We start from the raw sequence: 14,751 nt of genomic DNA, 5'->3' as shown, positions 1-14,751 counted from the left end.
GAGAGCGATCGGGAGGGGGGGTTGTCAGGACAGGGTGTGGCTGCTGCGCTGGGATCTGTTACTGATTTATAAACCCTGAAAGATATTTTAAGAGCGGAGGTAATGTTACAGCCCAGGGCACATTTTGCCTTGGCACCTCCTCGTGCTCATAGTTTTTAAGGCAGCCTGGAGCACAATCACACAGGTGAAGGCGGGGCGAACCAGAAACAAATTGTTTGCGGTTCAAACCACATAGTTTGCAGTGGAATGTTTTGTGACTATATAATAGTGTCGCTAATTATACCCCAATGTAAATTGTAATGCTAACAGACGTGAGGAGAGATGATAGCATCCCATGCTACTTTAACTTATACTAACAGCAGTTTGTTTACACCGCAAAGCTTTAATTGAACCAAAACATGATTTCCTAGTCAGTTCTTAGTTTTCAGCTTAATGTTTTTGTCAAGTTCTGTTTAGTTTTTTGTTTGTTTTTGCTTCCATAGAGGACCAGATGGATAAGTTTCACTCCATTAACCTAGTTCAGGGCTTTGTCAGGTCACAGAATGTCACAGAAACTTAAATTAGGATGATTTTCCAAAACTTCTCTTGTGATTTCTAAACTGTGTTACACTATCATTTGCAAATCTAACCATCTGAAATCTAAGTCCGCTAAATCAAATCATGATAAGTATTTGCAAACACTGTTTGACTCTGGTCTGATTGTGACATTTTCGCAGCCTCACTACGTTCCCGACAACTACAAGAGGAACGGGGGTCGTTCCGCCTGGAAGAGCGAGCGACCCAAAGGAATCGGAGGCTGCGAGGACGACGGCTCCTCCTGCGAACGGGGCGACGACTTCACACCCGAGGCTGAGGACGGGAGAGGAGAGGAGGACGACATGGACGTGAATCCGCACGATCCTGAACTTCTCTCGGCCAAGCCCAAAAGAGCGGTACGGGAAGGGGAGGGAGACGAAGATGATGATGATGAGGAGGAGGAGGAAGAGGAAGGGCGGGAGACTGAAGAGCGCAAGGAGCTGGAGGAAAATTCGGCAGAAAGGATAGGAGAGATGCTGGAACTCCCGTCGTCGTCTGCCTCCTCGCCGCTGCACCACCCAGCGCTGGGCAAGAGGGAGGCCCAGAGGGAACGGCTCAACAAAATTCTGCTGGATCTGCTGCACAGAACTCCCAACAAGAATGGTGAGGGACCGGGAACAAAGCAGGGGGGTAGGTCAAATGATAAATTAGGGTTAAACATGATGGATAACACATTTTGTTTACATTATTTTTGAAGTTCAAAGTTGGGCTAAAAAAAACTGTCTGTCAGAGGGAGTGGGGGATGAAGAGGAAGCAGAATCTGCAGCTCATATTTAGCTGTTATTCATATTTATGTTAAACTCTTTTTAGCTTTCATCTAACTAACAGATGGCAACCTCCGTTTTCGGATCTGCTGCTTTGTCCAAGTCCCTTCCTCCCATGCAGTGTTTCAGTCTGTTGTGTCATTGCTTCAATCTGCTGGCAGTGTTGTGAAATCTAGACCAACTTTTAACACTAACATTCAGCAGCTTATCTAACTGTTACTAAAGGAAAAGTCTGGTGATGTGCTAAAAACCAACAATGAATCGATCCTGCTAACAAGTGTTGCCGGTGCAGTCAAAGCCTGATACAGCTTATTCCTCTGTGCCACAGACCTCCGTTGTTGTCCAAAAGGACTCTTTCATTATGATAAACATTGGCACCATTTGTTCTCAGTCAATCCCGCATGCACCGTTCTGCTCCCGAAAAAGTAGTCCCCAGCAAATGGACTATTTATTTCTGTTTGAATAACGTTTGCCAAAAACCACAGTTTAAGCCTAAAGGTCTTTTCAGACGGTAAGCGACACTCCGCCTGCGTACTCACTTGTATCCGCGGGCTCTGACTCAGCTCCTCATGTGAGTAGACAGGCAGACAAGCGAGTAAACGCCAGGCGCTCGATATGTGGTAACCATGAAAACGGCTTCTGTGCACTACTGTAACGTTATCCCTGCCGGTCCAACTGTGTGGTATATCGTATATCCATAATCACAGGTTGATTTGTTTACACGTGGCAATCCTAGTCTTTCATGCCAACCACAGACTGTTATTGCTGATAGCTAAAGTTAGCTAAATTGTTGTTAAAACTATACGTAACCTGATGCATCCAATTCTGCGGCGATGCTCTGCCATGCTAAAGCCCTCCTGTTTATGTCCCAAAAATAGTTATATATTTCAGGGAACTCACAAACGGCAACGATCAGTCTCTCGTCCATTGATTTGCACTGCACATCGCGACACATTGGTGTATGCAATATATATGCAATTCAGTTCAGTAAATTTATATCTAGCTATGTATTTATTTGTTACATTTTGTTTTACATAGTTAGGAAAGCAATGTTGAAGTCAAACCCGATGTTGCCTCAGACATAAAATAATTATCCCAGTCACTTCCGTACACTGAAGCATACAGCTTGTTCGTTAAACACTGGTATCGGATCGGTACTCCGTATCACCAGATACCCAAAGTCCAGGTATCGCTATTGGTATCGGGACTGAAAAAGTCGTATCGGTGCATCCCCTGGTAGAAAACAGTTAAAGACAATTCAACTCTGGTGTGTGTGCGTGAGACAAGCACGACTGCGAGAGTTTCACAGTATTGAGCCCGCTTGTCGCTCCGCCTGCACCTCCCTACCTGCCCCCCTTGCCTCTTATTGAAAATGAGTTGCGAGGCGCATCAATCGCTCTCCGTCTGAATAGGGCCTTTATCCTGCTGCAGCTTCACGGTAACATCCTTCCAAAAGGCACCACCAAGCGTGAAGCAGCTGCTGGTAATGCTGAGGAAGCGTTTACTGATAAAGCATGACAAAGAAACAAAATCAAGTTTGACTTTTTTATTTGTGGTGTGCTCGTAAGAACAACAATAAAGGAGTATACCAAAACTTGGAATGACTCCTGCAAAGGATACAGTATAATTTGCTGACACCTGAACACACTTGTCACAAAATCTGATATGTGGTGTCAGAGAGCTACAAACATTTTTGGATGCCAACACTGTCAGACTTTTTGAGCACTTTGAAGCTTGATGCATCAGTAATATAAGACACACCTTTGCCTTACTTTGTCTTTGCTATTTCTTTGACATAATACCCTGTGTGTCAGCTGTTTCTAAGCTCATACCCCCCCTCCCTCCCTCTCTCTCTTTGTGTCCTTCCAACAGCCATAGATGTCACTTATCTCCTTGAGGAGGGCGCAGGGCGGCGGCTACGGCGACGGACGCTCGGATTTGGCGATTTCGTGGGCAGAAAATAACATCGCCGAGTGCCTGTCAAGCACACTGCCTTTCACTTTTTGTGAGCAAAGGGGCAGGACATGGAGAGACAGCGAGAAGGGGAAACGCTGCATTGTCGGTTGTCTGACCATTAAGGACCACAATGCATCCCTGGGGGCCTCTTCCAGTTTACCTCTTCCAAGACTGTCATCTCAACTCTGAGAGCGTGGAGGGGGTTCGGGAAGCGCTGACTCCGTGGCAATTTCAGCTTTTCAAGAGCTCTCGAGGAGCACGAAGAGAGAGCTGACCCAGACTTCTTGCTTATTTAAGTAGTATGATGCAAAACCTGTTTTTAAAGAAAAAAAAATGAACATAGGAGAAATAACCCATGCACTTAAATGCATTGAATATAACAGACACGGGTGGATGAATTCCCCTACCAAGCATCAGACATGAAACAAGTGGTACTGAATAGGGATGGCTAGACGGAGGAGATGGTTTCAGTCAGTGGGGATGTGAATGCTGGAGAATTGTTCCCCCTAGTGGGACCTAGCTGCAATGACAAAATATAACATGATCAGCGCCGGGACACGTGGGGGGGGAGAATGGCATAGGAGAAATGCAAGTTGAGCAGTGTGCTCAGATGCTGCTCATGAGAAAGAGAGAACGAGGGTGGCGAACTGCACTTTTGGTACCATGGATATTGTGAAGCTCTTGTGTAATGTATCTATAACGAAAACACACTAACACTCTCACAGTATTGGATGATGCAGTCTGAAAAAAAAAAAAAAAAGCGAGTTTAAAAAGTCTATTATCTTTTTCCTGTTATACTGTAGTAACTTAGGAACAGAAGAGGCCGGGGGGTGTGTTTTTGTTTTCTAGAGTAAAGGGGAGGGGAGGGAAGATTTGAGTGTGCGCTTTTGTCAGTCAAAGTGTCTTGTTGAGGTTTTAATTTTAATCTTTAATTTTCTCGCGAGGCAGTCAGCTTCGCCCCTCTTTTTTCGAAGTAACATGATTCACCAGCTTAACTAAATCAGGCGTTTCGGGGAGGGACACCGGCTTCAACTGTAACGCCTTACACAGCCGTGCTCTCCGACTGCCTTGTGTGCGAGTGTGTGCGTGCGTACACACTTGTCGTGTGTCTGTACTCTGCCAGATTTCTTGAAGATATACCTTTTTAAAAAAAAAACGGAAAAAAAAAATTAAGGGCTCGATGGCAATTAACAGTTTTAAGAAAACTATGGAAAAACAATACTTAACATAAAATGTATCGTGATGGTCATATTTTCTTATATTCTGTGAGACGGGTGGGGCGGTGTATACTGTATATTGGGAGGGGGAAGGGACTTTAAGATCTTTTTTTGTCTTTAGACTATGTTCCTGGTTGCCATGGAGAATGTTTTAAAAAAAAAAGAAAAAAAGAAATTGTGATATTTGATGAGATTTCTTTTTTTTCCCCCCCTCTGCTAAAAAGGGACAGCCTGCAATGTCCCAGTGCGGTTAACTGACAGAGATGTGACGAGAATGAGACACTGACGGAGGGAGAGAGAGGGGGACGGGAAGCTGTACAGTGCCAAGTTATGTAAATATACACACTTTACATTGAGGAGTGTCTCCAAAAGCAATATCTTGAAAAATGGATTTTGTTTATTATTGTACTGTACAGGACTCAGCCCTAAATGTATTATGATTATTATAATAATGATAATATTATAATTTCTTCCGTTTGTATTACTATAATGAAGACACTTAAGCTCGGAGGAAAATGATTTTTTTAATGTCCATAAAATCTCACCGTAACTGTCCTGACGACATAAAAACGTAAGCTGAGTTTTCGTTGCCTATAAATGAAATTCATCTATGTACTGCATGAGCGAGAAGAATGTCGAACGGACACAGAAGGCATTGGGACGAGACAGTGACTCAGCAACGACACCTTTGTCACTGAATATTGTTAATAATATTACTTTTTAAAGGAGAAATGTACTCCTTGTTTTTTGCTGCAAAGTGTTGAACACTAAAAAAACAAACCAACATAAAAATGTTATGATATTTTTAAAACGGCGACAGAAACAAAAGTAAAATCTGTCGGCCCAATATCATGTTATTATTTTCTTTTGTTTTTTTCTTTCAAATAGGAAAATGGTTCCGTTTTTGTGATAGCGGTCATTGTATGATGCTTGTACTTGTATTTGTGTGTTTTTTGTGTGATTCGTTTAGTTATTTTTAGACAATCACAAAATAAGATGCAAGCATTGTAAATGGCAGACTGGCGGACATTTTGTGATGTGTACAGTTTGTCAAAAAAACTTCTTCCACTCGTTTAAAAAGTTTGTAATTATGATTCTTAAGTCATGAAAAATGCTGTTGGTTTTTACTTTTTGTTTTATATTTGTTTTTGTTTTTTTGTTTGTTTGTTTTTTTAATAAAAAGCACTACATTATTGTGAATATACTTATATTTGTCGTGCATTTAATATTGCTTCCTTAGATAGTTAGATAGTGTGTGTTGGTGCTCTGCTAGTGTGGTTCAGAGTAATATGAGAAAAGTTAAACTATATTTATATCCTAAAATGAAGGTCTAATAGAGTTATGACATATGTCTTCTTCTGCTCTGCAGAGTAAAACGTTATGCAGGAATGAAACGGATAATGCAAACAATAGAAATACTTGATTGATCATATTATCATTCCGATCACTTTCAACAATCAACATGAATTTAAAGCACTGATTCAAGTGAGCCATCTATCTCAGCTTCAGATTCGTCTCTTGGCTGAAAAGGACAGTTTAACAGGCAATCTAGTTTCTCACTGTTGGCACTTACAATGTCAATGTGGGAAACTCTCGCGATATTATGACGGTTAGCTATTTAATGAGTTAAAAAATAATAAATAATACTATAAATGATGTTTTCAGCACTATAAGGGCTACTTAACGTAAAGGCCACGTAAACTACTTCCATATTTCCCAACAAACAAATCTTTACTGAAGATAAGTTTCTTTTTTTTCTTCTTTTTTAATGCTTCACAAAATATTACATTTAGAAAAAAAGAAAAATTAAACAAAAGGGCGTTTTTGGGGACATATACTTTTTCCACTCCTTCCAAATTTCCTAAAAAAATGTAGTTTCTTGAAGCCTCATTGAGAAGGTAATCCTTTCCATTACAAATATTTCATAAATTACATCATACCAGTTCTCTAATGATGGGATATCTGGTTTAAGCCATTTCTTAGTAATTGCTTTTCTAGCAGCTACACTCAATATTCCAAATAAGCATTTTGTTTTAATATTTGTACATGTTGAAAGTAGAAGACCAAACAGGAGTTCTTTACTGAAGATCATTTTCAAGAGTGAAAGGACCCTGAGCAGAAGTCTCGCGATGAATCACAGAAATCTCGCGATAAATCCCACAGGTTGGACAGGAGAGTTGGTTACCATAGTAACGACGCCCAGGAGTTAATTTAGCTATCTAACTACTAGTTAGTCTCACTTATCTGGCGATTTAACTGTTTTTTTCGACTTCAATACACAACAATGTCTAAAAAGAGACAAAAAGAGAAAACGGAGAAGGCTATTGCTGAGGAGGAAGCCTTGAAAAATGCAGGTAAGATGAGTCTTTCATAAGCAGGTCGAGTGTTATGCTAACTTAATGTTATGCTAACTTAGCTGTCATAAATGAGTCAACTTTTAAAATCTTATTAATCTGTAAATTATAAAGTGTAGACTTTCAATGATAATGCAATAATAAAAAGGAGGTATGGCACTTTTATTTGTGTAACTTTTTTAAATTTCTATACCTATAACACTGAACTTAAGTTGTGGGATTTCATTTTGACAGGTTTAGTTAAATACACAGCTTTTACAATGAGCACTGGTGGAAGAAGTAGCCTATTAAGAATAGTTAATACCACACTATAAAAATGCTTCATTACAAGTAAAAGTCCAGCATTCATAATGTACGTATGCAAAACTAAAGTATGAGCAGCAAAATGTAGTACTTATGCAGTATCAAAAGTACTTATTAGGTGGCAAACTGACCTCTGTCAGTGTTATATTGTATTGTAGTGAAAGTACAATATTTCCCCATGGTGAAGGAGAATGATAAAGTACCCTACCAGTATCTCAAAATGGTACTTAGTTACTCCACAACTCTGGAAATAAGTAGGCCTAGTAGTTTTTAAATAATCAAGACTGTCATTCACCATTATTACATGTCTATTCATCATGAGATGCCAATAATAAAAAGGAGGTATGGCACTATTATTTGTGTAACTTTTTTAAAATTTCTATACCTATAATATTGAACTTAAGTTGTGGAATTTCATTTTGACAAGTTTAAAGTAGAAGTCCAGCATTCATAATTTACGTATGCAAAACAAAAGTATGAGCAGCAAAATGTAGTACTTATGCAGTATCAAAAGTAAAAGTACTTATTAGGTTGCAAACTGTGTCACACTATGTCAGTGTTATATTATATTGTAGTGAAAGTACAATATTTCCCTATGGTAAAGGAGAATGATAAAGTGCCCTACAAGTATCTCAAAATGGTACTAAGTAGGCCTAGTCCTTTTTAAATAATCAAGACTGTCATCTTAACATTTTTTTTTTTTATTATATTTTTATTGACACTTTGCAACAAACATACATGACATAATTTACAGATCCTGTATACATACACCACCCAACCATGTCTGTCTTAAGTGCCGTATTTTAAGATTTGTTATCAGATAAAAACAAACATTGAAAACAACAGTATGAACAAATAGGGAGTGATCTTTTTCATTATCATACAATAAGAGATTTGTAAAAAATAAAATCTGTTCTGTGGGGTGTTACATAGTTGACCCAGTTGTCCCAGCGTGACACAAATAATTCCAGTTCATGGTTAACATATGCTGTTATCCTCTCCATTTTGTCAATGTCCATTGTGATGTCCATCCATGTATTCAGAGTTGGGCTCTCATCTTAACATTATTACATGTCTATTCATCATGAGATGCCATGAGATCATGTTGTATACATTTTATAAAGATGTCTTGAGAATAATAACTTTGGAGTCAGTAATAATGTCTTTTACAACTGCAGCGTTTTGAACCACTTTACTCACATCATTGTCACAGCAGACTGGTCCCTAATGCTAGTGCTGAATCTTTTATACATGTCAGGGATGGGAATACTACTCGCGATCAAAAGCTGGTTCGTAACAAGTATGATATGGTAACTCAAAGCTCAGTGGCTATAAACTCTGGCCTTTCTGTTGTTTTTAGGGCCAAATCCAAATGAAAAACCGCGAGCTAAGACCTTTGGTAAGTAACATTATCAGACTGCTTTTGTTTATCAGATGAGAGTCGTACGGTCAGTGCTTTAAACCCAATATATCCCACAGATGAATATCATTGCTTGGGCAATGTGGAGATCGACTTCCCGAGGCTTTGTGCTCTTCTGTACATGAAGGATATCCCAGCTGTCAGCACGGTGAACACAGGTATTAACCTGATCTGAATGTGTGGTAGACACATACTACTATCTTACTGTTCCCTGTATAAAATACATGTATATTTCCGAGTGTTAATTTGTCAGTGGCAGGAATTGTTGGTTCACTGAATCTGATCTAATTTTGATTTTCTGAACACACTCTTGAATGTGTAATTTAAAAATATAAACCAAAGAAAATTGGAAGACCAAGGAAAGCTTGGTACACTGGAAATATACCTTCCTGTATGTATAGATCATTATGTAGGAAGTCTGAATGTCCACTAACTGTCCTTTTTATAATCTCAGCTTCAGCAGCTCACTTCTTTGTACCTTCAGAGGACATCCGCTCACATAGAAATGCTACAACTATCTGGTCTAAGCCGTGCCTCAAAGTGGAGCTGGAGAATGAAGACCCCCTCAGCGCAAAGAACCTGAGGGTTTTTGGTAAGAACAAAACACCATAGAAAAATATTTACAGCCATATTTGTCTCTTTTTAATTCTAATTTGACTCCCTTAGCAGTCTGCAGCCAACAATGAACTCCCTCGTATTTGATGTCACTCGGTATTTCTGCTGGATGTTGGAGAAAACATAACATTATCTGTTACACACAGGGTGGAAGGTAAATGAGCAGATTTCCAGAGTGCTGCAGAAGATGCTTCTCTCCTTGAGCAAGCTCCAGAGCCTTCAGTGAGTAACGGGCTGATGCGCTCTTGTTACAGAGAACAGGGTTACAGCTGTCACTGTTTTGTTCTTGTTTGCTTGTGTAATCTTGTCCTCTGTGACACAGGTTTTGGCAGGCGGGACTGACAGATCGAATGGTAATCTCCCTCATGAACACAATATCGCTGTGCTCCAACCTCAGGTGAGTGGATTCATGCTGTCATTCACACTGGAGACTTGGGTTTTGTAGACAAAAATGTTGCAGAGCTGCAGAGGAAATTGCACCACAGTATGTTGAACATGATCAGTCAAACACTGAGTTGCTTATTCTTCCCCTCCTCTTTGTTTAATGTTAGAGCTGTGACATTGGAGGGCAACTATCTTCCAGAGCGGAGCTTCCACCTTCTCCTCTCTGAAGACAGCGTGTGAGTCACCAAGCGGTTACATATCTCGCATAGTAGTACAGAGCTCGTTCAAATAAACCTGTATTTGCATTCACACACACAAATAAAAGCATGTCCGATTCATGTCTTGTGTTTCTTTTTGTCAAGCCTCACTCACCTGTCCCTGAGAAACAACGGGATAGGAGACAAGGGCGCTCGTCTAATTGGGTCAGCTCTCTCAACAACCAGATCAACTAACAAGAACCTCTTGTCACTCAACATGGCCTTCAATTCTATCGGTGATGCAGGTGCGACACATATCGCACAGGTATGACCCAGAACTGACTCCATATCTGCCCCTATATGTTCCCCTCATGACCGCTGAGGTGTTGTAATCTCCATCCTGTTTTGTCTCTCAGGGCCTGCGGTTGAACCGCACTTTGCTCTGTCTCTCACTGTCCAACAATCAGATTGGAGACTCGGGAGCTGCTCATCTGGCTGTGGTATCCATTTACATTAAAGATTTTAACCTGAGATATAATGCATTTAAATCCGTGGTTAAATTGTTTGAAATTATATTCGGTTTATTGCATTATATTGTGTAATTTAATAAGCCTCAACCCCTTAACCACTTTTCAGGTACTTGGCGAGTTTGCTCTCACTCATGAAGAAGTTGTGGAGAGGAGGAAGATGCTTCTGGAAAGAACGCAGGCTGTAAGTGCAGCAATGTCTAACATTAATACCCACCCTACCTTAAAATGAATCCTAATCCTACACATCAAAGTGACTTGTTCATAAAGTAACCACTGACTAACATTACTCTGCAAAAAATGCTCTCGTTTGAAAAGTTTCAAACAGGTTGTCACAAGCATAGAAGTGCAAGGACATGTATGAGACGTTCTAACAAAGACATCTAAAGGGGACCTATTATGCTTTTACCATTTCCTTTAGTGTGTAATATAGTTTTTTTGTGCATGTAAAAGGTCTACAAAGTTACAAAGCCAAAAGTCCACGCCAAAGGGAGTTACTTTTCCACACAGAAACACTGCTCCTGAAACGTCTTGCTTGAAGTCCCGCCTTTTCTACTGTAACATGGTGATGTCACCAAGTAACACATTTGCATAATACCTGCCTAGCAGCTAGTTTGGTACGCCCTCAAACAAAGCTAGTTAAAGCGGAGCTGGAGCGGAGTCTGAAGAGTTTGGTTCGGTTGACCAATCACAACAGTGGGCCAGCTGACCAATCAGAGAAGACCTTTCAGGAGTATGCACCTGAAAATAGACATAATAAGTCCTCTTTAAACTCTATTCATTAACTCTATTTTTTTGCAGGCATCTTTAGATGCTGACCAGCCTGCTGAGCAACTTGTCTCGGTAACCAGCAGCAGTTCACTGAGCATCGGCAAAGGGGAGAGCAAAGGGAAAAAAAAGGTAACATGTCGAAAGACGGTGTAAAATGGACAGGAAGAGGGAATTTACTTTGTAACTCATATGATTCCCATGGTTTGTAAATCATGACAAGTGATCTTGAGATATTTTAATTTACAGGAAACATCCAAAAAAGATGAGAAACCAGCTGCCAACAAAGAGAACCCAAAGTCTAACAAGAAATGTACTCGCTTCCGTCACAGACAAACACTTGTTCTTTATTATCCTCTGACAGCCGAGGGGGATTATCTTTTCATTGCTGTCTCTTTAAATCTCTTCCAGCTTCTGATATAAAGGCGTCTCACAGCAAAAGTGGCAAGCAAGTGGGCAAAGAGAAACAGCAATCTGCACAGGAGGTACCACAGACATGCTTTCTGAATCTATAAGTATAAGCACACATAGTACAGTACTTTTAATAATTCAGATGGTTTTTATTTTGTTGTTTTTTTTCTCTGCAGGTCCGCAAATCAAGTACTTCCCTGAATGAGGTTTTTTTTTTTTTTACACAATTTTTCTGTTGAGCAAAGATTTAGTTCTGTCATGCACTTGTTTACTTCTCTGTCTCTCCACCAGCAGGCAGAGCCGGTGGAGATAGTGAACCCCCTGCTGGACCAGTCGGTGCAGTACAGTGACGGTGATCTTATTCTGCCTGGAAACAGGACTCTCACCTCCCTCAACCTGGCAGGTCAGTAACTGTGGTGTGCTCATCCCAGCAATTATGTTGTGAACTCCTCAGAATCAAAAGTGCAAAGGTTTCCTTTTCAAAATGCTATAGCACAGATGGTGTTGTTTTTACGTCACTTTTTATTCCTTATCATATCATTCTTTTTTATTGTATGTCTAGAGAAATGCTATATTATTTTACCTTTTTATTGTCAACTGTTTAGAAAAAAAATAAATAAAAATAAATAAATGAGAGGTGCATTATTTACAGGTCAAATTACATCAATGAAATTCTTATTTATTTGTTTTTCATATATGAGCTGGGCGCTAATTAGAAGCTACTACTGCAGGGCTCTGCACAAAACAAATAATGGCACTTTACATGAACTACTGAGGATTTAATGAAATGGTTATGTTGTTTGTGTGTTTTTGTGTAGGAAACAGAATTACAGAGAAGTCACTGCCTCTTTTCCTGACATCACTGGAGATGCAGAGTGAGAGAGGAGGCCTAATGCGTCTCTGTCTGCAGGTGTGTGTCTCAAGCCAACACTGTGTGTGTGTGTGTGCACAATTCACTTTAGTTCATACATTAAAATTGCATCTAATTGGTTAAATTGTTTAGAAAAATAATTTATGACTACTGTCCTTTCATTTTTGTACTTTTAAGTGGTTTAACATTTTTGCAAGTCAGTATTTTTATTGTGACACAAATGATAATTCTGGTTTACTACAACTTATCTTAAATGGGCCATCTTTTCTATTGGTAATGATATTATTGTACTCACCATGTTAATTGCTGAAATCTGGGATTATGGCATTTTTAGCATTTCTTTTTACAACAGAATAATTTTAATTTGACTTAAAAGTATAGTGTGTAGGATTTGGCGGCATCTAGGGGTGTGGTTGCAGATTGCAACCAGCTGAGTAGCTTACTCCGCTCGCTCCTCCCTTTCCAAGACTGCGGTAACTTGAGCCGCCAATTGCAAAACCGCGGTAACGCCGTTCGCCTCGCTCAGAGGCCATCTTTACCATAATAACACAGACGGCGACTGGCGTTACCATGGTTTTGCACTCCGCGGCTCACGTTACCGCAGTTTCACAAGCGTGTCGGAGAACTACGGTGGCCTTCAGGTAACGTAAACACATGAAAGGCTCTCTCTAAAGCCAGTGTTTGGTTTGTCCGTTCTGGGCTACCTGTAGAAAGATGGATGAGCAACATGGACTCTGTGAAGAGGACCCGCTCCCTATGTAGATATGAAGGGCTCATTCTAAGCTAACAAAAACACAACGATTCTTGTTTTCAGGTTATTATACACTAATAAAAACATAGTTATGTATTTTATATTACATGTCTGCTAATAGATCCCCCGAAATGTTACACACTGTTCCTTTACGTAAACTGCATCTATAGTACCCCACCTAGTATACCACAGTACATTTTAGTATGTTTGATTATTTCAATTATATTAGTCAAGGTATTAGTTTAGGCGTATTAGTGACTTGCCATACTGTAAATACACTCTACAGTGTTGATTAACAGTTGCAGAGGAATATGAAGATGATTTGTATGATGATTTCTGATCTGTCTTTCAGAGAAACCGCTTCCCAGCTGAGTGTGAGTGTTATGTGAAGATAAAGGAACGGATGGCACTCACAGATCCACTCAAAAAACACATCTCTGAACAGAGAGAAGAGGAGGAACGGGGCAGTTCTTTCTGAGAGAACTAATCTACGACACATTTATTTTTTCCTCCGTTGTGGTTTTGTAACACATAAGATGAATAAATTAACACTAACAGTCTTGCGGTACATAAAAATGGAGGACAATGTGGCACATTAAAATCCAGATGCTTTACCCAGGACAGCTAATCAGAACCCTGTTTACAGATCCGTTTTATTGCTTTGTTTTGCTCACAGTCAGAATTTACACCAAGGACAAAGACTGAGAGCAGCCACATACCAGAGAACCATTGCTATCAGATCTCACAGTTGTCAGCCAGAGTGACAGGTTAACACTCGCTGATTTATCGACCACAGACTGCACCTTTTTTTGAGATTTGGCGAGTGTTTTAAGCGTGTTTGTATCAGAGTTACTGTCTTTTCCGTATGAAATTCCCTCTTTGCGTTTTCACAGGGTTTCCTTGCTGAGCTGCAGTGAAGGAATTGTAACACAAAAGAGGGAATTTTATACTAAAAAGACAATGACTTTGGAAGATACACACTTTATTTGTCTATTTCAGGCTCCTGAAGCTTATTATTTTTCAGTTGGACTAAGAAGGGATTGCTTCATGGACAAGAACTCTTTCAATGTACATATACTGTAGGCATGTTGGTATTGTATTAAGAAAGACTTGAAAAATCTGTAAAATCTGTTACATATCTGATATTGAGGACAAAGTTTGTCAGCTGCTTGGGGCCCTGAAGTGCCACCAGGGGGCCCTCAAAGGACTAATAAAAAAATTACTTTAACGTTCCACTGTTCATTATTTGATTTCATTTAGAGTATGAACACCAGTGGTGTGGTGGAGGAAGTATTCAGATAATTCACTAATGTAGCAATACTACAGTGTAGACATACTCTGTTACAAGTAAAAGCCCTGCACCAAACTATACTTGAAGTACCAGAAGTAAAAGTACTCATGGCACTCATGACACCGGCCTATTTCAGAATAATATATAGAATGCCACTGGATTATAATAAATAATGCATCAATGTGTACATCACTTTAATGTTGCAGCTGGTATAAAGGTGGAGCTCATTTCAATGACTTTTTATTCTGCTAATAGTAGAATATATAAAGTACCATAAAATGGAAATACTCAAGTAAAGTACAAGCACCTAAAAATTGTACAGAAAAAGTACAGTAGCTTACTTAAG

At 39.7% G+C, this 14,751-nt stretch overlaps 2 protein-coding genes across 5 annotated transcripts in view; both read left to right on the top strand.

Annotated features, from left to right (window-relative positions):
* ash1l (ash1 (absent, small, or homeotic)-like (Drosophila)) overlaps positions 1 to 5,717 on the top strand; it is a 35,641-nt gene extending 29,924 nt beyond the window's left edge. For 2 of the 3 annotated variants that reach the window (XM_037794384.1, XM_037794385.1), the window contains exons 26-27: positions 717 to 1,206; positions 3,213 to 5,717. In XM_037794384.1, coding sequence (XP_037650312.1) covers positions 717 to 1,206; positions 3,213 to 3,304 — 582 coding nt within the window. In that variant the 3' untranslated portion in view covers positions 3,305 to 5,717. The remainder of the gene's footprint in view (positions 1 to 716; positions 1,207 to 3,212) is intronic. The other variant, XM_037794386.1, reaches the window with a different exon arrangement.
* A 974-nt stretch (positions 5,718 to 6,691) lies between these two features.
* On the top strand, positions 6,692 to 13,615 carry lrrc71 (leucine rich repeat containing 71). 2 transcript variants are annotated; one of them, XM_037794395.1, is made up of 17 exons: positions 6,692 to 6,867; positions 8,531 to 8,569; positions 8,650 to 8,748; positions 9,045 to 9,182; positions 9,352 to 9,427; positions 9,528 to 9,602; positions 9,757 to 9,825; positions 9,952 to 10,111; positions 10,203 to 10,286; positions 10,423 to 10,497; positions 11,115 to 11,213; positions 11,331 to 11,394; positions 11,493 to 11,566; positions 11,669 to 11,698; positions 11,787 to 11,895; positions 12,311 to 12,402; positions 13,467 to 13,615. In XM_037794395.1, the coding sequence occupies exons 1-17, from the start codon at positions 6,798 to 6,800 to the stop codon at positions 13,590 to 13,592; spliced, it is 1,479 nt and encodes a 492-aa protein (XP_037650323.1). In that variant the 5' UTR covers positions 6,692 to 6,797; the 3' UTR covers positions 13,593 to 13,615. The 2 variants fall into 2 exon arrangements, with proteins under 2 accessions (XP_037650323.1, XP_037650322.1); XM_037794394.1 differs by having other exon boundaries at positions 6,693 to 6,867; positions 11,784 to 11,895.
* Positions 13,616 to 14,751: the final 1,136 nt, after the last annotated feature.

Source organism: Sebastes umbrosus, chromosome 15 (assembly GCF_015220745.1).
Source record: "Sebastes umbrosus isolate fSebUmb1 chromosome 15, fSebUmb1.pri, whole genome shotgun sequence".
Classification (NCBI taxonomy): Eukaryota; Metazoa; Chordata; class Actinopteri; order Perciformes; family Sebastidae; genus Sebastes; species Sebastes umbrosus.
This window is presented reverse-complemented; position numbering and strand designations above follow the sequence as displayed.